This window comes from Pocillopora verrucosa, chromosome 13 (genome assembly GCF_036669915.1).
Source record: "Pocillopora verrucosa isolate sample1 chromosome 13, ASM3666991v2, whole genome shotgun sequence".
NCBI lineage: Eukaryota > Metazoa > Cnidaria > Anthozoa > Scleractinia > Pocilloporidae > Pocillopora > Pocillopora verrucosa.
Window position 1 is genome coordinate 11,004,095 of NC_089324.1, and position 20,317 is coordinate 11,024,411.

General features: G+C 38.2%; 2 protein-coding genes across 3 annotated transcripts in view; both read left to right on the forward strand.

Moving 5' to 3' along the window:
* The first annotated feature begins 86 nt into the window (after positions 1 to 86).
* Positions 87 to 8,982, forward strand: LOC131768335 (2-oxoglutarate and iron-dependent oxygenase JMJD4). Of its 2 annotated transcripts, none has more exons than XM_059084067.2 (10): positions 87 to 282; positions 590 to 700; positions 1,085 to 1,136; positions 1,488 to 1,619; positions 2,269 to 2,295; positions 2,708 to 2,920; positions 3,495 to 3,522; positions 4,301 to 4,387; positions 6,353 to 6,409; positions 7,289 to 8,982. In XM_059084067.2, exons 1-10 carry the CDS (start codon positions 111 to 113, stop codon positions 7,715 to 7,717), a joined length of 1,308 nt encoding a protein of 435 aa, XP_058940050.2. In that variant the 5' UTR covers positions 87 to 110; the 3' UTR covers positions 7,718 to 8,982. The 2 variants fall into 2 exon arrangements, with proteins under 2 accessions (XP_058940050.2, XP_066016781.1); XM_066160684.1 differs by having other exon boundaries at positions 94 to 142; positions 531 to 700.
* Positions 8,983 to 9,854: 872 nt separating this feature from the next.
* The window catches only part of LOC131768334 (F-box only protein 11), an 81,758-nt gene continuing 71,295 nt past the window's right edge, over positions 9,855 to 20,317 (forward strand). Inside the window, 16 exon segments of the mRNA XM_066160711.1 lie at positions 9,855 to 9,996; positions 10,116 to 10,195; positions 10,395 to 10,503; positions 11,478 to 11,616; positions 11,874 to 12,075; positions 12,952 to 13,072; positions 13,820 to 13,923; positions 14,828 to 14,933; positions 15,071 to 15,177; positions 16,650 to 16,787; positions 17,520 to 17,651; positions 17,731 to 17,816; positions 18,482 to 18,513; positions 18,804 to 18,857; positions 19,366 to 19,460; positions 20,137 to 20,212. Of these exon segments, the coding sequence (XP_066016808.1) occupies positions 9,909 to 9,996; positions 10,116 to 10,195; positions 10,395 to 10,503; positions 11,478 to 11,616; positions 11,874 to 12,075; positions 12,952 to 13,072; positions 13,820 to 13,923; positions 14,828 to 14,933; positions 15,071 to 15,177; positions 16,650 to 16,787; positions 17,520 to 17,651; positions 17,731 to 17,816; positions 18,482 to 18,513; positions 18,804 to 18,857; positions 19,366 to 19,460; positions 20,137 to 20,212 (1,669 nt within the window). The 5' untranslated portion in view covers positions 9,855 to 9,908.

Below are 20,317 nucleotides of genomic sequence, written 5' to 3' on the forward strand. Positions count from 1 at the left end.
AGGAGAGGCTGCAGTAAGAGCAAAACAGTACAGCAAACTCAGTAATAAAACTATGCGCAAAATGGGATGGCGCAGAGGTTATAGAGGTAGGCCTTCAGGAAGACGACGTCATGGATGAATTAAAGCGTCTGAGTGATTTAAAGTACGAGGAGTTTTTTAGAGATTATATGGAGGCCAATCAGCTCTGCATTTTTTCTAGCGAGCTTACCAAACATTGGAGAAGTCGGAAGGAATGGGTCATAAACGGGAGGCCAAATTTTGGCTTTTTCATGAAAGAATTTGGTAATTCAGCTCTTATATTGATGTTAGCTCAACATCTCAGAGAAGTGAACCGGCTTTTGTACCAGATTTTTCTGTTTTTCTAAATCATCAGGACATACTAATCCCACAAGTACTCCTACCCCCCTAATCCCTCTTCTATGCCTCCCCCTCCCCTCCCCCTTTGCCTGTTCTCAGTGTTTAACATCTAAATTGTTCATACCTTCACTTACCTTAAAAGTCTAAAAAAATAACATTGCTCTGTTTTGCAGGCACTTAACTCATCCAGATGGCTAATTACCACTTATTGGTTATGTGTTTTGTACTGTAGGCCATGCTGTAGCACCTGTTGCTAACTGTTGTCAAGAAAAATATGGCAGTCAAGTCAAGGAAGAGATGCCAGTGAAAGAGTTTTGTGACTATTGGAAAAACAGATCTGAAGGTATACTCTGCCATTTTAATTGTTGAATACGAGATGTGACGTTCCCATGAGAGTATACTTTTTGATGCTAGACAAAAAATGTCTCTAAGTGAGGGGGGCATTGAGTTTTTTCATTGCTTATTTTTTAAATCAGCTGTCATGATATGGCTTGAAAATCTTAGAGTTCTGATACCAACCTCTTATTTCGGTATTTAGGAATTAAAACTGAAGAGTAGTGTTTCAGTTATACAAGTTTCTGTATTTTTGAAGAGGACACAATTTGAATCTTAATAACTTTATTGAGTTGGAAGTAAAAGCACATTTTTTTGTGTGTGATTAAATACCTTTGTTTACACTCTTTGCAATTCCAATGGAGTGCATCTGTATTTTTGTTGTAATCAATAGGTGGCGATGACTCCAGTCAAATACTCTATCTTAAAGACTGGCACTTTTGTAAGTAAGTCTATTCACATTTCACTGTCTGTATCATTAATATTGTAATATTTTGAGTAAAAAAAATTGTCCTTTTAGTTAGTCATTGGAGATCAAGAGTTATTTTCTTTTCAGATTTAAATATTTTTTGTAGGCTTTCACTCACTCTATGTATGATAAACTCACAAAAAAAAATTAATAACTGGATGTCATGTTGGATGAAATAGCTTATTTTCTTATCAGTTATTGTCAGTTTTGTTGTTGTAAGGGTACAGATCTTAGGAAAAGTCGGAGATGGACTTTGACAAGGGGTAAAAAAAAGCCTTTTTCAATAAATCTTTTGCTGAATGTTCTTTTATAATGGTTTATATGACAGGGCTTTTCCATCATACAAGGCCTATGAAACACCAGTCTATTTTAAATCTGATTGGTTGAATGAGTTCTGGGACAAGCGTTCTGATGTGTCTGATGACTACCGCTTTGTATACATGGGTCCTAAAGGCAGCTGGTGAGGTGATATGCTTGACATTGACTTTTCATTTAGAGATTTTAGCAAGAAAATAACAAAAGTAGACGAACAGTGTTAAGCGAGAAATGACTCAGGCAAATTAAGAAATGGTAAGCAACAGCATGCAACCATTGAGTTATGGATGCATGCAGGAGATTGCGAAGCATGAAGTAAGAGTCACACAAGGTGACTTGGGAACTGAGGTTTTAAATGCAGTTAAGAGCAATTTAAAGGAGTTAACAACAAAGAGCATCCATTCAGCATTCTCTTACAATCAGCCTTTTTTTTTACACATGCGCATGTGTTGGAATTCCAGTTGCTCCTTATTTGAAGCATTCTTGCGTTTACTATGAGTGTGAACTTTCAGTGTTGTTTGGAGTGGCAGCTCATCATCTGGGCAGTTTTCCTCACCCCTTCCCTCCCTGTTTACACTGCTTTATCAGTGTGTTGGGTGCCTGTTGCCCTTTCCAGTATGGGGGCTCATAGCTGGGTTGCCAGGATTTGCCAGCCATGGGAGCAGTCTCCATTTAGGAGCTAGCTGCCAATAGTGGAAGCTCCTGGAAATCTCATGCACCAAACCTCCACTTAACAATGTAGTTGTTGATGGGTAATTATACATGCTTATTTTTGTTTTTGTTGATGTTTTCAGGACTCCTTTTCACGCAGATGTCTTCAGGTATGCTTCATCTATGAACAGTTGGCGTTTCACTTGGTCCATGTTGTCATTTTGTCTTTTCATGCAACTCATATTCACACATTGCTCATGCCCTTTGACTTCCAGTATGTTAATGCATGATTCGACTTCTGGTATACCGTGCTACTCATTTTCACACATTGCTTACCACCCTCCACTTTCAGTATGTTGACACATGATTCGACTTCCGGTGTGTGTCGATTTGTCAACAACTGTAGACAAATCATAGTGGTTTGGGTGTATTTATGGACATGTATGGAGAAATTAGGTGCTAGTCACTCTTCTGACTCTCTCAGGAGTAAAAGAGTTAAATACACAAGGAAGGAATATGTGTCAACTAGTTATTTAAGACTTTAAAAAGTTAATGTTACCGGTAATTATGCTTTGTTTAAAGGTCATACAGTTGGTCTGCCAATATATGTGGATGCAAAAAATGGCTGATTTACCCTCCTGGTCAAGAGAAATATTTGATTGATAGACTAGGTAACCTGGCATATGACATCACATCTGATGATATGAGTGACAGATGCCAATTTCCAGAATTTGATAGTGCTGTAAAGCCACTTACAGTGGTACAAAGAGAGGGAGAGATCATCTTTGTGCCAAGGTATTGTTGGAATATTGCCTTAAATTGCTTTATTGTGGCCTTGCTTAATTTTAGGCAAAGAACAAGATGAATCCACCACAAAAAAAGCTATAATAGGGAGGGGAACTTTTTCATTTAAGGTATTTTTTAAGAAATCATTTTTACTCCCCAATTTCATTGTTGCTAGTACTTAAAACAGCACATTTTGCCTTGTCCTTCCCAGCTTAGTAGTTTCAGAAGTTTTTTTTTTACAGTCCTTCCCTTACTGCTCTTTTTGTGCATAATACACAGACTTAACCTTGGTCAGATTTTTGAGAAAACAGTGGGTTCAAGTAGTCTATCACACATGGTGTAAGGTTGCCAAACTTAACCCTTTAACACCCAAGATCTGAATGATAACTCTCCCCTCTTGCTGCTACACATTTCCTTGAAAAATAAGTTACAAGACTTTAGTGTTAGATCAAGATAAAAACCCTACCTGGTAAGTTTGAGTTTTCTCACTACCTGTATGCTGGAAAAAAATATTTATATTCTATGGAAAGGTTAAATGTAAATAACCTTTGGGAGTTAAAAGGTTAAATTGTTACTTTTTCAGTGGATGGCACCATCAAGTAATAAACTTGGTAAGTAACACTAATTCTCATTTAGTGTCAGTACCTAAGTAAATCCAAAATGTTTTTTTTTTCATGAATCCATAGTCTGTAGTTGAAGGTTTAGCATACTTTAGGGAAATGTTGAAAAGGTTAAGTCACCCTTTAACCCTTAAACTCCCAGATCAAATTTGTAAGTCTCCTTCCTGTCAACCGTACAATTTTTATAATGTTAGTTCAGAGAATTTAGTATTGGATCAACTAATTATCCCTCAATTGATATTTTTCTTTATTCTCATCACTTATCTGGTTGATATTGTATTGGTATTGTAAGGAGAAATTCTGTCTTGGTCACTCATGGGAGTTAAAGGGTTAAAATATCAAACCATGAACATTATCATGCATTTCATATTTATACTTTTTAATAATATACATGAAAAACTCGCACTCTTCTGATTGGCTGAAAATGAGTGTATTTTTCATGTAAAACAAGTTCAAGTTGTAACATGAGAGCAAAATTGTGACACAAGTGTAAATTACAAGTAGCATGTGCGATGTCAAAATTTCATCAGTTTCAATTCTGTAATTTTTTTTCAGGTGAATTATTAATAAGAATTGACATGATTTTGTGAGCAGTTTGATGTAAATAAGAAATGCTAATTTTTCAGAATCTACAAATTGCACTGACCCTAAAATCTTGTGCAATTTTGTTGTCTTGGAAAATTTTCTCATGCCTAGTAACACCAAATTGCACTCAAAATCATGTTGTTACCTATACTAATTGGGATGCATATGGTTTCTTACTTTTAAGGAGGACACTATATCTATAAATCACAACTGGACCAATGCTTGTGGAATTTTTAAAATGTGGGAACATTTAAGAAATGAACTGGTCAAGGTATGTTGGAACGGTTTCCTGGACGGGGGTTGTTTTAACTGGGACCAAAGGTTATTGATCCTCCACACCCTAATATCAATAGCCATATTCTCTATACTCTTTCCTAAAAAATTCTTTCGGTACTGACAAAGAGAATTCGTATATCAATCAAGAGTTTTGTTAGGTTGGCGATCATGTGAGAATAGGTCACGCTATTTCATTATGAGAGGAAAAATAGTTGGCGAAAACAAGGACACAGGCAAAAAGTACGAGCCAGTGAAAATAAGATGAGGCTTTTTATTGAGAAATTTTGCGCGTAATAATCTTGTTGTGAAAATCCCATACAAATCTTTAGGCTTGATGCCATTTTTGGTATTGCGCGATGTGTTTTAACACGTAGCCTATTGAAGATTTTAGATATATGAAAATTCACATATTTGCACTGCGGTGGAAAGATGAAATTAGAAGATCCTCGCAGCTAAGAACACTACTGAAACTAGTAGTTGTAAGAAGGACCTGAAAAAAATTTCAGGCCCGTACGGGATTTGAACCCATGACCTCTGCGATACCGGTGCAGCGCTCTACCAATTGAGCTAACAAGCCAACTGGGAGCTGGTCAATGAATTGGGTACAAATAAACATCCGAGTGAATGAAGATTTTAGATATATGAAAATTCACATATTTGCACTGCGGTGGAAAGATGAAATTAGAAGATCCTCGCAGCTAAGAACACTACTGAAACTAGTAGTTGTAAGAAGGACCTGAAAAAAATTTTTCAGGCCCGTACGGGATTTGAACCCATGACCTCTGCGATACCGGTGCAGCGCTCTACCAATTGAGCTAACAAGCCAACTGGGAGCTGGTCAATGAATTGGGTACAAATAAACATCCGAGTGAATGAAGATTTTAGATATATGAAAATTCACACGTAGCCTATTCTCGCAATGAGCTTGGAGTCTCAATTTAGCTTGTCTTTTTCTACAAATTTGGCTAATTTAGTATCATTCCTCGTGGCTTATAACCTGATGTCTCTACACTTTGTTGGAAACTGAGATACGTTTGTTATTCTTAATTTGGTTGACATTTATAAGTGATTTCGTTTATCTTTACCTAACCAAACAAACATGTATGCGGCACGTGTTCTATCTCTCCATATATGGCATTGTTCCACGTGCTTACAACAGGACGTTCAGTGTGTGTTTCTTTCGAATAAGTGAGTGAGAGTTAACCGAAGCGTTGTAGTAAAATCGCTAAATGGAGTGACACTTATAAGGAAGTGTGGTAGAGCTTTTTCACGTTTTCGACAACTTTACTAACCTGGTGGTCTTGAATTGGAAGCAGATTGCGACAGAGGGTTGAAATAATTAACGATTATTCCATGAGCGCGCGCTGGATGTGAGACGAGAAATAGCCAACAAGGCGCGGTTTTGAATTCCCGCCTTTCTTCAATACTATGGGAGCTTAGTGAATTTGTTCTAAAATTTAAAAACAGTTGGCTGAATTAGTTTCCATATAAGGTGATTCGGTATATGAGCTGATTACCGAAGTTGATTGAACCAATCAGAACACAAGAATGCAATATCCGGAATTTAAAATTTAATTATTAACAATTATTCACCGAAGTGAAGGTGGTCAGTGGTAGATATTTACCGAGCTGCTAAGCGACGAGGTGGATATTCAACGCTAGCCACCGATACTGAGGTGAATATTTTTTTAAAAATATATCCATTAAAACAGTGAGATAATAAAGCACCAAAATATGAGTTTAACTCCCTTGTTCCTCCAAATATTGCAATAGTTTCGGGTACAAATCCCGTGCGAATTGCTTGGAGTCGAAAAGCAAAGGATATTTGGATCTTGAGTAGCCAATCAGAGCGCACCTGAAACGCTATCCACTTTGTTAGTCTGCACCTATATGAAATGCTCATCCACTTGATTTCTTTTGCCTCAAAAACCTCAGGAATTTTAATGTTTTCTCCACGAAGGTCCAGAAAAGCATTGAAGACTGTAGAGATATGGAAGATTGGCATCAACAGTGTCAGGTATGTTCATGAGCGGTTTAAAACAATCTGCGATAAACAACAGGGTAAAACTAACTTGCACAAAAAATTCTCAAAGTTCGAATCTTCCATCAAATACTACCACTCGCACACACAATGATCGTTCGTGCAATTTGCTGGCGAGCTGACAAAATTATAAATACTCAGGACGTGCGTGTTGATTATGCGCATCATGCAAGCTGGGTTGACTTCTTAACAAGATGCAAGACTTCCCTCAGCCTTCTCCTTCACCAGGTATTAGTTTCGCTCTGACGAAGGGCTAACACCCGAAAAGTCGGCTTTATAAACTCTTTACCAACCAAACTATCTTGTTATACCCCCTACTGACACAGCACCACAGTTTGTAGAGAAGCTTATCCCCTTTGTTCATTTGTTTGTCTGAATTGGAAACAAGGTCGCTCTGTTTCTATTCTTGTGTGTTTGGATTTCATCATTAAAACCTTGATTTGACACACAGAGCTGTTATTTTAAATGGTTAGACACAAGTTGGTAGAAATTTTTCGTTCATATTTCTCGTAAACTTAATCAGCCTTGTTCGCAGAGCCTCCTGTTTACTACTCTAAGCGTTCAAAAACATTGCTGAAGACGGGTAATGGGGAAGCTGGTTTAACCCTTGAACCTCTAAGAGTGTCTGGCTTCTAATTTCTCCGTACAGGATTACCCTTGAATCCAAAGTTAAGGTTATGAGAACAAAGGAAAAGATCACTCAGTTTAAGAAGCTCCTGATTGTCAAACAAATTCTCCCTGTTAGTAACATAGCAATTTTAAGAGAACAGTGTGGAAAATATGAAAGCTAATGTTTGGATACAACTGTTGCTTTAAGTTTAGACTTTTGGTTACAGGTTTGTTTTGTTCATTCAGGTGATTCTACGAGCAAGTTGTGGAATAAATTATGAAGAATTCGTAGAGTTTCTTGGCTTGATAGCCAGACAAAGATTAAGGACCATTCAAGAAAAGGAGACAGGTACGCCAAGAGAACTCAAAGACATGGACAGTGAAGCGCATTCCACAGAGACAGGCTCAGAAATCTCTGTATTTCAGGATTGGAGCAGGTCTATCCGCTTTCTAGAAGAACAGGAGCAGTGCTCTCTAATGAACTACTGTCGATACGATCTTATAAAAGTGAAAGAGTGTCTTGTAAACTTAAAGGACGAACATTCGTTTATAGAAATGCAAAGTAGAGACCTTCAGCTCAGAATTGACGCACTTTTGCAAGATATCTCAGTAACTCTGGAGAATGCCAGCGGTCGATCTCCACAGGAGAACGGTGGAATTGGTGTTGCCCTTTGAAGTCAATGGCCTGCGAGCAAGTCCTCGTCAGTAGTGTTGCAGGACGCGCATTTCTTTGCCCACGGGAAGATTGGAGACGAGAGAGAGAGGTTTCATTATTTGTGTCAGACTCCCAACAGACCCCTGGCCGGCCTGCCTTACTCAAGGACGCAGACTTTCCCGCGGGCTGAAAAACGCTTTTGTCGCAGCGTTGATAATGAAGGCTTCCTTGCATACTCTTGCACATAAGGATAAGATTTAAACAAAACGAAGTGACTCGAAAATGGAAGTAAAAATTGCTGGGCAAATTTAGACATAATTTTTTTTTCTGGCCGTTGTTGTCTTTGTTATTCTTGTTTGTTTAGATTTTTTTTGAGCGAGTATTTCTATTTTGAAGTTTGATAAATGCTACGCTGACTTGTGTCAATAGAGATCATGTACTTGGCGCTGACATGAAGGTTGCACAATGGAAAATGGCTTCTAATGAAGAATTTACGTAATCAGAATGGGAATGATCCAGGTAAAATAATCACTTTCAGTTCGTACTCTTTAGTTCAGAACAGGTGGGTACTCACCTTAGCACACCGACAAACCGATGGGTTTGCAGCTTCTGTAACATGTTCTGGCGATTTCCGTATGTCTCTAGTCGCCTTTTTATGTAGCATACGTGGTCGTAGGAGAGTAACTTCCATGAATAATACCCTATTCACACCAAAGTTTAAACACGTTTTTTGAAAGCTGTCTTGTGAAACACGGCTTAAACCGATGTTTTTCGACATCAAATGTAGCACATTGAGTCTACAAGTTAGCAGATACTTGAATCCTATGGAAAATTCAGTTTTTTCAGTTCTCTGTTTCTGATAGACATTCAATCAGACCCTGTTAATGGTAATACTGGGGGATTTTTCACGGTAGCCAGTTCCAGGCCCTCAGTTATCAGGGCGAGTTAAAGAACATGTTATGCAGAAGCTGATCGGAAGCATAGTCCAGGAATTAACAGAGCCGGCTACAAGCAAATCTAGAGTAAAAATATAGCTGAATTTACTCTTATAGAAAAAAAATAATGATTGTTATAAGGGAGAGTAATATATGTATACAGTCAGCGGCAAGTTTCATTTCTTACAGGTCTTCACTTGATATTTCCTTGCTAATAAACTTGCGTTTTAAGATTTCCATCAACAAAACCCAGGAAACTTGCCAAAAGAAAGAAAATATGCTAGATTACAGGTAGTTTAACGGTAATTAAAGCGTGGAAAAAAATTATTGTGGTTTGTCATTCTAACTTGCTTGCGGTCAGTCTCGACACCCTCGGTTTGCGGTGTCTCACCCTGAAACCATTACGTCAAACAATTAAACAAAATGTTTTTCTTTGTAATTAATTTCCCCGGATTCACTATTAAAAAAGTGCCAGTGTGTATTCTCCTTTCAGTTTCTAATGCGGCGAAATTTGAAATGTTTTGGCATATCACTTTGTTGATGAGTTTAGTCTCGGCCTTGACCCTTGTACAGGATAGGATAGAGATATGATGTATAGAAGAAAAATGAATTATAAATGAACCAATGAACGAACGAGAGAGAGAGAGTGACTGGAGTGAGTTATAAATGAGTCGGTTAGACAATAGTGAAAACATAGGTTAGCAGATAGAGCATTTTTTTAAGGTCAAGGTCTATCATTTTCAAGGTTATTTCGTTCAAATGTGGATCTCTATTATTCAGTTAACTTCCCAGTGAGGTACTGCCTTGAGGGTATTCGTCCACGCAAACCCAAACAATTCAAAATGGGGCGTAAGTAAGGATTTCGACAGGTTTAGGCAGAAGCCCCGAAGATGTGAAAATACGGCCGAACTTGTCTGCCAGACGGTAGAGCGCGTTTGATCAAATTGTATCACAAAAGTCTTGAATGAAAGAAGATTTTGAAATAAAGGCAACATTACGCCTCGATTTTTTTTTTTTTTTTTCAATTAAGGTCGTATCTAATTTTTTCGTTCATTCTCAGCACCTCTATCGCATTTCTATCTGCATTTGAATTTCGTTCCATTGACATTGGAAGCCGTAACCCTATTGGACGAAACTCACACCTTTGTCTTTCGTGAGATCTGATTGGCTCAGAGAGTTGAAAGAAGGTTCGTCATTTCCTTCACATGAAAACAATCCCGTTTTTTACGACAAAGCAAACAGCTGGGTCCGTTTGCTCTTGAGAAAACCTAAGGTGATGTCTTCTTCGAAAAGGACAAGGCTTTGCACAGAGTACTACCGGAAATCTAAGACATGTTCTTCGAACTTGCGAGGCTGTTGTTTGAGTAAGAAATTCTAGTGATCGGCTTTCAAATCGGTAGTGTTTGCCTAGCACTGTTGGCTTAATCGTAACGGCAGGTTTTACTTTACTTTGTCTAACCTTGCTCTTTGTTTCGCTTTAAAGAGAAGGACAGGCCACGAAGAAAATGCAGCACTGATCATACTTCGATGGATAAAAAATATAATCGCGTGGAAAGAGAGGAGGTCGGTGAAAATTATCGGACATGTGTTTTACGAATCTATCGATTAACCATAATTTTTTTCTCACTTCTTTGTTCTGTGCACAAGTCGGCGTCACTTGGCTAAAGAATAATTTAAAACGGTTTTTTATACTGATGATACCGGATCGAAAGTGAAAATTTAATGTTATTTTTTTTTTATGTCTTCTTTGAATTAATTGCAGTCGATCCTACCCCGGTTTACACGAAATCTTGACAAAACTCAAAGTCCCAATCGAAAGAGGTTGTGTAAACTTACAAGTTCCGTTAATCAGCGATCTTCATCCCAGAAAGGTATGCAAGGCATTGCCGTCCTACGATAGTTCTAATTTTTTTTCCAATGAACATTTGAAATGAGCTGTTTCTTTTTGTGAGCGTATGTCTTTGTTAATGGTCTTTCATTCACAGCGTCTTTGTTGATCAAGCCTCCACGTGCCCTTTGACTCAATATTGTAATTGCTGTCACGAAATATTTGAATGGAAATGTGTTGGCATCATTTAGTTGTAAACTCAAGTCGAGAGGCACGAAGATATCGCTTCGGATGTGCAAAAGTTTTGTAGCCCTAAGTAGAGCAAGATTTTAAGCGTATTATTTCAGGAATGACACAAACTCAGCATGGATTTAGTGGCGTACCGATCGAGTGACGCACATGTTATCTTTCCACTATGACCCTTTACCCCAGAAGGGATCAAAATGGAATTTCTACTTAAATATCTTTAATTTTTCTTAAGTCATAAAAATTATGGAAGACATTGTGAAGAACTGTTATTTAGATCCTGGGAATGAAAAGGTCAAATACCTCCCTGCAGCATCTCAACTGGTTACCAATCACTTTGGTTACCAGTCAAAGGTATCTTTACACTTATAGCTTGCAGGTGGAAACTGCAAACTAAGTGTAAAGATTTTGACTGACCTTCACAGCTTTCCTATGAATGGTGGTTAAATGCATATCAAATCAAATCTACTTAAATGAGCATAGATTCAACGTGCATACCTAAATATAATTGGCTACTTTACTAGTTTATTGATTTCAACTGTGACAAACTACAATCTTAAATGGCTAAATATAATCAACTGGTTAACTAGTTAATCTCTTTGTTTGTGGTTGGTGGCAAGGTGACTTTGCTTGGTGGCAACAAATGGTTGGTGGCAAGGTGGTCTTATGGTGGTGACTTTATTGATGGGGAGGTGACTGGTTACCTCTCAACTGACTTCTTTTGAACCTTGAGGTCCACAATATCTCTTACATGCCATTTTTAATTTGCAGTTGTTTCAAACTGCTATATCAAAGCTGTTCCTGATGAGGTTCTGCTTCAGATATGTTCCTATCTTCAAGAGGGAGACCTTTGCAGTATGGCACAAACATGTAACAGACTTAGTGCCATTTGCCAGGATGGCTGTTTATGGTAAGTATCTGGGGAGTTATTCAGTGGAACATTGTTGATCATGTTATGTGAATGTATAGAAGACCATTAGTCCTGAAAGTGAGTGAGATTTTGACCGACCTTCAGGCTTTAACAGGATTCTAGTCTTAACCTCCAAGTTTCTAAGTGGGTGCCTCTCAAACTAACATGCAAGCTATGAAGCCACATGATGGAAGCAAGACTGAGATTTTCCATTTCTCTTTCATCACTTATCTAATTTGTCTTTAATGTCAATACAGGCGATCCCTCTATAGTCAAGTATTTGAGATGGCAAACATCATGATAAAGACTTCTGAAGGTGTCTATGTTAAACAAGAACCTGAAAATGACTTGTCCTGGAAAAGAAGCTTCCATACACTTTATCATGCCCATCATGTTCATCCTACCACCGCAAAACAGAAGAAATTAAATCCACTACAATACACAGGAAGAAAAATTAATGTAAGCTGGCTTTAATATAAAAAGTAAATTTAAACAATATTCATTTGGTGATTCAAACATGTCACTTTTTTATGAGAAGGGGGGGGGGGGGTATTAACCCTTTACACCCTAACATCAGCATGCATATTCTCCATACTGTCCTCTATACATTTCATCCTGTGCTGACAAGGAGAATTTTTTTTACAATCAAGCGCTTGCTTAGTTGGTGATCATTTAATTTATTCTCATGACCTTAATTTGTGATTTGAGGGTGATATTGTATGGAGAAATTAGATGCTGGTCACTCTTAAGGGTCAAAGTGCTAAGGCCATGATATTTTTACCACATTTGTGGTAACCTAGAAGATTTTAATTGAAAATATACAATATATAGAATGGTAAAATGCAATCTTTTTTGGTAGATATTTTACACAACAATTACAGAGAAATTTAAATTAAATGCCATGATGTTTTTACCACATTTGTGGTATCTCAGAAGATTTTAATTGAAAATTTATGATATATTGAATTATATATTGATATATTTTTATTAGATATTTTACACAACAATTACAGAGAAATTTCAAACTTTTTTCATTGGTAACTACTGTATTTAGAATTTTTTTACCCAGTTGTTTAAAAATTTTCCTCTTTGATCATTTGAGTTGCCAAGAACATATTTCTTTTGTTTGCAAATAATTCAGTCAGAATAATTTCCATAGTGCTCCTAGAATCTGGTAAAATCCACATAAATGTTCTCATGTGCACTGGTGGGTGATGCAGAAAGTTTTTACAGTGTCCCTTTGTCTTTTCTGAGAGATCAGAACCAATAATGAGATGGTTTATGGGGTATGAATATGTTGACAACCTGCATATTTTATACTCTCTCTGTTTTTAGTATCACGAAACAATCAAAGAAGCTTTGGATGCTGTACAAGATGATGGGGTCATAATTGTACACAGTGGTGTGTATGATGAACAGCTGTCAATCAGCAAGCCTGTTGCAATCATTGGAGCAGGTACACTATAATTTTACTAAATTATTTCTAGAACCATAGTAAATGTTTCATATTTCTCTCAAGTGGTCTCTAAATTAATCTTTAACTTGCAGTGAAAAGTCTGTCACTAATTAGAGTGTCATCTTTGGTGGTCTCTACGTTGATCTTTAACTTACAATGTAAAGTGTGTCATCAGTTCGAGCTGCATTTTAATTCATCATTTGAACTTCCTACCGACTTGCCAATCCAAAACTGTTCCCTCTGATTACTTTTAGAGGGAATTTGAAGGTAGCCACTGTCAATGTAGGGAAAGGAAATTTACATCCTGTGGGTTTCACACTTCCCTCCCCCCCTCGCTCCCCAGCTCTCCAGTTTGCATATAAGGAGCCTCTCTAGACTAAGTGTGTGTCTTTCAACATCAACGATAAGGGATTTTCATGATAACTGTCACTACTTGCTTCCCCCTTTCCATTTTGTTGTTTGATTCTTTTTCCATTTTCCTCATTGAGCTCATCCAAACCTGCGTGTGACATCTTTAGGATCCAGGGCGTATAACTTGGATTTTGAAGGAAGGCATGAAGTGTCTTCCAAGGCAAGGTTCTGAATTATGGATCATGCTTGTCATGATACATTTATGATTATTAAATGACTGTTTTTCATCTCCACATCCTAAGACAGACAAGACATCATGAAAAGTTAAGTTTCGGTTAACATTTTAACCAGAAATGAGCGACTTGCTCACGGGATGGCTTCTTTTTTTATCGACAGCTAAGAGCGAAGATGATCCTGTCGTCATTCAGTGTGACTCTTCAACAGTTGTTAGTTTTATTGCTGGTTCAGGCAGCTCTTTCCTTGGGCATGTCACCTTGAAGGTATGTACAGAAAACTGCTCCAAGGGGTAATGTCAAAAAAATAGGGAACCTTACGGAAAAATCGTACTACGCGCGCTACTTTTAAAGAAACCGTGGAAAACTATATATGACTGTAAAGCTTTTTAAGTATGGATTGCGGAACTAACATTTTTCGAAGTTTTGATTTTGGTAAGCGCGCGCGAACCTTTAAACTCAACTCTTTTGTGGGTTTATATCTGACAAATACTCCGGCCGATTCTCACGATAATTTATCAAATCTACACTCCTTTTTTGGTTCGTTCAAGTAGAGGCAGTTCGCGTAAAAACAAATCTCGAATTTTCGGCCTCCTAAGAAATTCACAGTTTTCGCACCTCATTTACGCGCGTGTCCATGCGGTTATGCCGCCGACGAATGAAACCCAACATCGAACCCCTTGGCAAATCTCGTGACAAGGAACTCTTGAAATTCGCGGGAAAGGTCATTTTGCGAAACTGGGAACACGAATTAATATGCAAATCAAGATCCCAGACGAGAGCCCGCGTGAGAGTCAACACTCTGCCGGAGGCCTTTCCTGTTATGACACCTTTCGCTCTTGGGTACTAGTTACCCTGAAACACTCTTTCAGCCGTATTTCGCGTTCTTCATAAGATTTTAAAATTTTTTTGGTAATTAAACTTAACTACTTTCTCTAACTAAATAGCAAAAAAACGAAATTTTTAAAATCTTGGCTAGACTTAGCACAAAAATTAATAGCACTGCATTACGCGTATTTTTTGCCGCTGGAAGATTTGAGACGAGTCGGGAGAGGTTTTTTGGGGGGTCTGGCACTAAGAATGATCAGTGCCAGACCCCTTGCAGACCTCTCGCTGTTTCTTGGAAAACTAACCCCACTTTTTTCATTTCGATGGACTTCCTTGGTCGCAGAATTGCCCAAACGGTGAATCTGAGGTGATCAGATCAGGATGTGTGGAGGTTGTTGATGACTGTGGTCCTACAATCTACAACTGCAAGCTTAATAGCCTTGCTAGTGGTAAGAGAGAGACATTAGACGTCATTTAGACGTCATATTTATAATTTTTGTTTTTTTTTTTAAAGTTCAAACAAACTTGTAGTAATGTCAGTAATATGTGGGAATCAGTGGACAGTTGATTTTATTTTTGTTCATAGCTGGTGCCACAGTTTATGTACATGGAAGAGGAGCCAGACCGATTTTGTCAAAATGTTTTATCTCAGACTCAGAAAATGTTGGCATTTTCATCACAGATGATGCGCAGGTGAGAAATATTTCCGGTTTGAACTCCTGGTACAATTATTACTCTCGGGAAGCAGCCCAGTATTGATCTTATTCACCACCGTTCAACCTATTTCTTTCGACATAAGTCCATACTGTTCTGCTTTGCTATATTCTCTCATTGAGAAATGCTGTGCACCAGCTTATAAAGGCGACACCAAAGATGACACTTCTAAGCTGTCAATTTTCTTACATCACGATCGCTCCGTTTCAGCCAGCGAATCACGTTAGAGTACGTACGACAGTTCCTGCATACTAAGTATGCACCTTCGAATTGTTTATGCAATCACAAAGTCATCTTCTACCTTAAATTTCTTAATTTTACGGTTGAGATCGGCCAGAACGAAGACAAGATTGATAATATAAAAATTATAATTAACCTATTGGTAGAATTGAAATTACGCTTGAAAAGATAGTTTACGAGAAAATAGCCTTAGAAGATTGTTATATAACAATAGAGTAAACAGAAAATTCGGAGAAGAAGGGGTGTACCCAAGGTACCGCCCCTAAGAAAACTACATGCTATTCGCATAAGTTATATAATTACAAATTCAGTGCGGAGTGGAAAAAGCATAAGCTATTTACAATCAGAGTCACCTTTTTAAGAAGAGGTGTTGAAGGTGTTAACTTAAAATTTAAGAAATATTCTGGAATCGTGAATTTGACTTAGAATTTGACCAAAAAAAAACAGTCTGATAGCAATCAATAGTATAAGAAGCAAGAGTTTCCAGGAATTCCTGTGCGAGGTTAACTTTTACCAGAGAGATTTACAACTAGAAAATTGACATAATTAAAAACATAGTTTATCACAAAATAGTACAACAAGATCTAATCACCGTAGAAACGGAGCAACTGTTTCCGTACCAAATTCACAACCGCAATAAGAAAAAGGTGAAAGAAATTGTACTTAGATGAGATCGCTAAAAGGAATAAGAAATAATCAACCTGTCTTATTATAATTTTTGTATCGAATGGCCTAAAGTAATATAATATTTCCATTCTTTTTCCCAACACCAATATATGGAAACCCTTACAATATTTCAGGTTAAATATAGTTCTATTTTTATTGTTTAACACTAGTCCGTGGACTGTACTCAAGTGTGGGTCATCAAAAGACATAAGGGATTTCATACCACAGCTTCTGCCCCGAACGGCAGAGCAGGAAATGAATTGACAAAATCATTCATGACTTACCCTGTTACGATATCGTATTGGAGACCCCCACTACATCATTTTGACTAGTTTTCCTGACAGTTTGCGGGGTCTTTATCAATACTACTGACTGGAAAAGACCATGTAAGAGTAGGACCTTACTGTAATGACCCAGCCAAGGCTTGTGCCTAGACCTCTCAAACTGGAGGCTAGCACGCGAACTACTGGGCCGTTGTCTTACTGGTAGAAGAAAAAGAGAAAGCTGAACATGCCTTTACACTTTTGATTGTAACTGTTTCACAGGGAACGTATGAAGACTGCGAGATTACAAACATCAAGTTGGCAGGGGTGTGGGTACGGAATCATGCCAGTCCTATCATGAGAAGGAATAAAGTGCATCATGGCAGAGATGTCGGCTTCTTTATCTTCGATTATGGATTGGTGAGTTTTTCGCAGACTATTTCAATATTTTAATATCTCTGTCATTCAACATCCCATATAATGACATAGCGCGCGGTCTTTAGGTCTTATTGAACCATCTTGGTCTACATCTCTTTTTAAGATAAGCAGAATTACGCACGCATTTGATCGGTTCTTACGTATGATCAAGATAATATTCTCTTGGTATGATCCATTGAGGACAGACGCATAGATGACATCACCATAAATTACATTTTGCCTTTTTATCATATAAGACAAGTGAGTCTGTTTAGTATTACTTCACAGATGACGTCAAAATGTGGTAAGAACTAGAACTGAAAGGCACACGAGACGCTGCGCAATAGATCATAAGTTAGAACCAATCAAACTACGTGTACAAAACAGCTTATCATATAATTCTTGAGAGGCACGGCCGTGTGAACTTGGTGTGCGCGGTGGCATTTTGCCTCCAGTTTAGCTGCGCGTTCTTGTTTGTGGGAAAAAACTAGCGAAGAAATGTGTAAGCAGTACACCTGAAACTTCCTCTACTAGTATATACTAACTCTTCTTCAGGTTTTCGGCTTTTGTCAGGCTAAGAGCCCTAAAAAAATTGAAGAACATTTATTTTGAGCTTTCATTAAAGAATCTACAGTTGCTCCTGGATGCGCCTCGAGCAGTTCCTCATCTTCGGCCGTTTTAAAGGGCTGCTGTTTGTCACACTACAGACTAATAAAATAGTTCTTGTAATTGCAGGGCTACTATGAAGGAAACGATGTTTACAACAACCGTATAGCCGGATTTGAGATTCGGTCACACGCCAATCCAACAGTCGTGGGATGTAAAATACACCACGGTATGACGGGTGGCATATACTGTCATGACGATGTAAGTACACTTTGTTTCATTTACATTGCAAATGTATTTGTGTGTTTTAAAAACTTAATGGTGTATATTTAACTAACAGGCGCGTGGTGAATTCCTGGAAAATAAGATATATTCTAACACATACGCTGGAGTTTGGATCACATCACAGAGCAATCCAACCATAAAGTAAGAAAGATTTTCGTGTTCTTCTGTTTATTAAATTGCAAAATTTCTTCATGAGTCTCCTTGTTCGAAATCTCTCACGTCTTTTGGATTAAAAAAAAACTTCGCACGCAAAACTTGTCAATATTCAATGCCGGGGAAAATTTTTCTAAAGTAGGTGCGCACTCATCATGAGTACACCTTGTAGGAAGTGCCTTCTGCACTTGGCGTAGCCTGCGAGAAGGTCCTCGTAATAGCGCTGCAGACCGCGCATTTCTCCGCCCGCGGGAACATATGAGACGAATATCGGTAAGGTTTGGCGGAGGTCTGGCACTAATGATGAGCATTTTCAGTGCCAGACCCCTGGCAGACATCTAGTTGAGTTGCATTGCTCAAGGCCTCATATACTATCCCACGAGTGAAGAAACGTCCGTCCCGAAGTGCTTATGGTGAGCGCATGCTCACAGGCTGCACTTGGTATTACCTCAATTTCTTGAAAAGCAACTATTTAATCTGTGATTTTGCTATTTTTTGCAAACTCTGCACAAACTTCGGCATGGTTAGCTCTTCGTTGTTCAGTATGAGAGGTTTACCATTTCGCTTCTAGCTTCTCCTTGACAAGATTACGGTTCATTTTCAGCTTAAGTGCGAAGTAAACTTGCTAACTACTTTAATTTATTGTATTTTAGAAACAACGAGATCTACGATGGACAACAAGGAGGTGAGCGACACTTTTTGTATCTGAATTGCTTTGTTATTGTCGTTACTGTTTTTTTCCGTGATCTCGCTCATCAATACACCATGAAATTGACATGATTAAGAACATTACGAAACTCGATATAACTGCACTGTAAATAGATAAATAAAAGTTAATCACCATCATGTTTCTTTAGCGCCATTGTTGTGAACTGGGAACTTAATCAAGATTTCTCTTTAAATCCAAGCTACCTTTATTCGACGTGATTGATAAAAATCTTACGAAAGCATTATGGTCTCGTTTGTCTTTTGTAGGAGTTTATGTATTCGGCGAAGGAAAAGGATTGATTGAAGGAAATAACATTCATGGTTTGTATTAATTTTGTCTCTTAGTCCTTACTTCAAGTTTGTCAAACAGATTGTTCAACTAATCCTTTGTGCCAGAGTTTTCTCGATTAAGTACAACATAAGCAAAATTTACTACGACAGTCAATTGGACCTGAAAGAAAACATGGATCAATGTCAGTATCTGAGCAACTGCATACCTACCCCTCCCCTAACCCAACAGTAACCCTGAGTTGTTATCAGTTGACTGTTTTTGGGTTAGGGGAGGGGTATGTGTGCTGTCAGGTATTGACATTTATCCCAAAACAAACTCAACTTACTTGAAGTGCGTGATAACGCGAGCGATCAAGTCATGATTTTGCGTCTCATTCGCTGAGGATGGCATGAGTTTTAACGACCAATCACAGCGCGCAGCAAAGGGAAACCAGTGCAGTTTTGTAAAACTCTTGATACTACAACAATTCATATGACGGATTTTGTGAAACTTCTTCGGTAACTTATCAAGGTGTTCTTTGGTTTTTTCCCCATTCAGACAATGCGCTGGCCGGAATCCAGATCAGAACTAAGAGTAATCCTATTGTTCGCTGCAATAGAATACACAGCGGACTTCACGGGGGAATTTATGTGGTAAGTATTTACAAAAGGCCAGTGCAGGAAACTATTGATATTGTATTACATGATGAGCTGAATTGAACTCGCTTTTTTACTGGGTCTTACTTATCACCTATTGGAGGATAGACACAAAGGTGACGTCACAATATACGGCATTTTGTTTGTTATCATATGAAAGAAATAGATTTAAGTTGCTGTGCTTCTGTACAGTAATAAATCACAGAAGATGTCAAGATGTGATGAGAACGTCGGTGGCACACTCGGCTGCGTCTCGTGTGCGACTTTGTTGTTCTTATTACAAATTGACGTCATCTGTGAGTTATGTTCTCAAAGAACTAATCAAAAATCATTCATAATTCTACGTTTGTGCCCTGTTCCGCGAGTTTGTCTTTGGCAATCCGTGTTAATCTGCTCCATTCTTTGTCACACTTGTTCTTCTTGTTCTAGTATTGCCTTCTTCGGGTTTTTTTTTATACCCAAACAGATATTTTGTATCGCTGCGTAGCCCTATCAAAATATTTCAACAAAGATCCCTTAGATACTCTTCACCCAGGATGTGCACACTTGCATTTCCGAACCACGAAAAAAAATGGGTATTTTCTCCTTTTGTGTGCCGCTATGACTAAAACAGCGATTCTGCATCAGATTTACCGGCTTCTCTCACGAGGAATCTTGTCGTTTTTATTCTCAGCACGAGGAAGGTATGGGACTCATAGAGGACAACGAAATCAACAATAACACCCTGGCTGGTGTGTGGATAACCACAGGTATAAACAATTAGACTGGAAAAGTACGCTGGGGGAGGAGAGGTGCTGCAAAATTTATTTTTGTGGGTGGGGGGTGGTTACACCCACATCTTGCTGACTTAATGA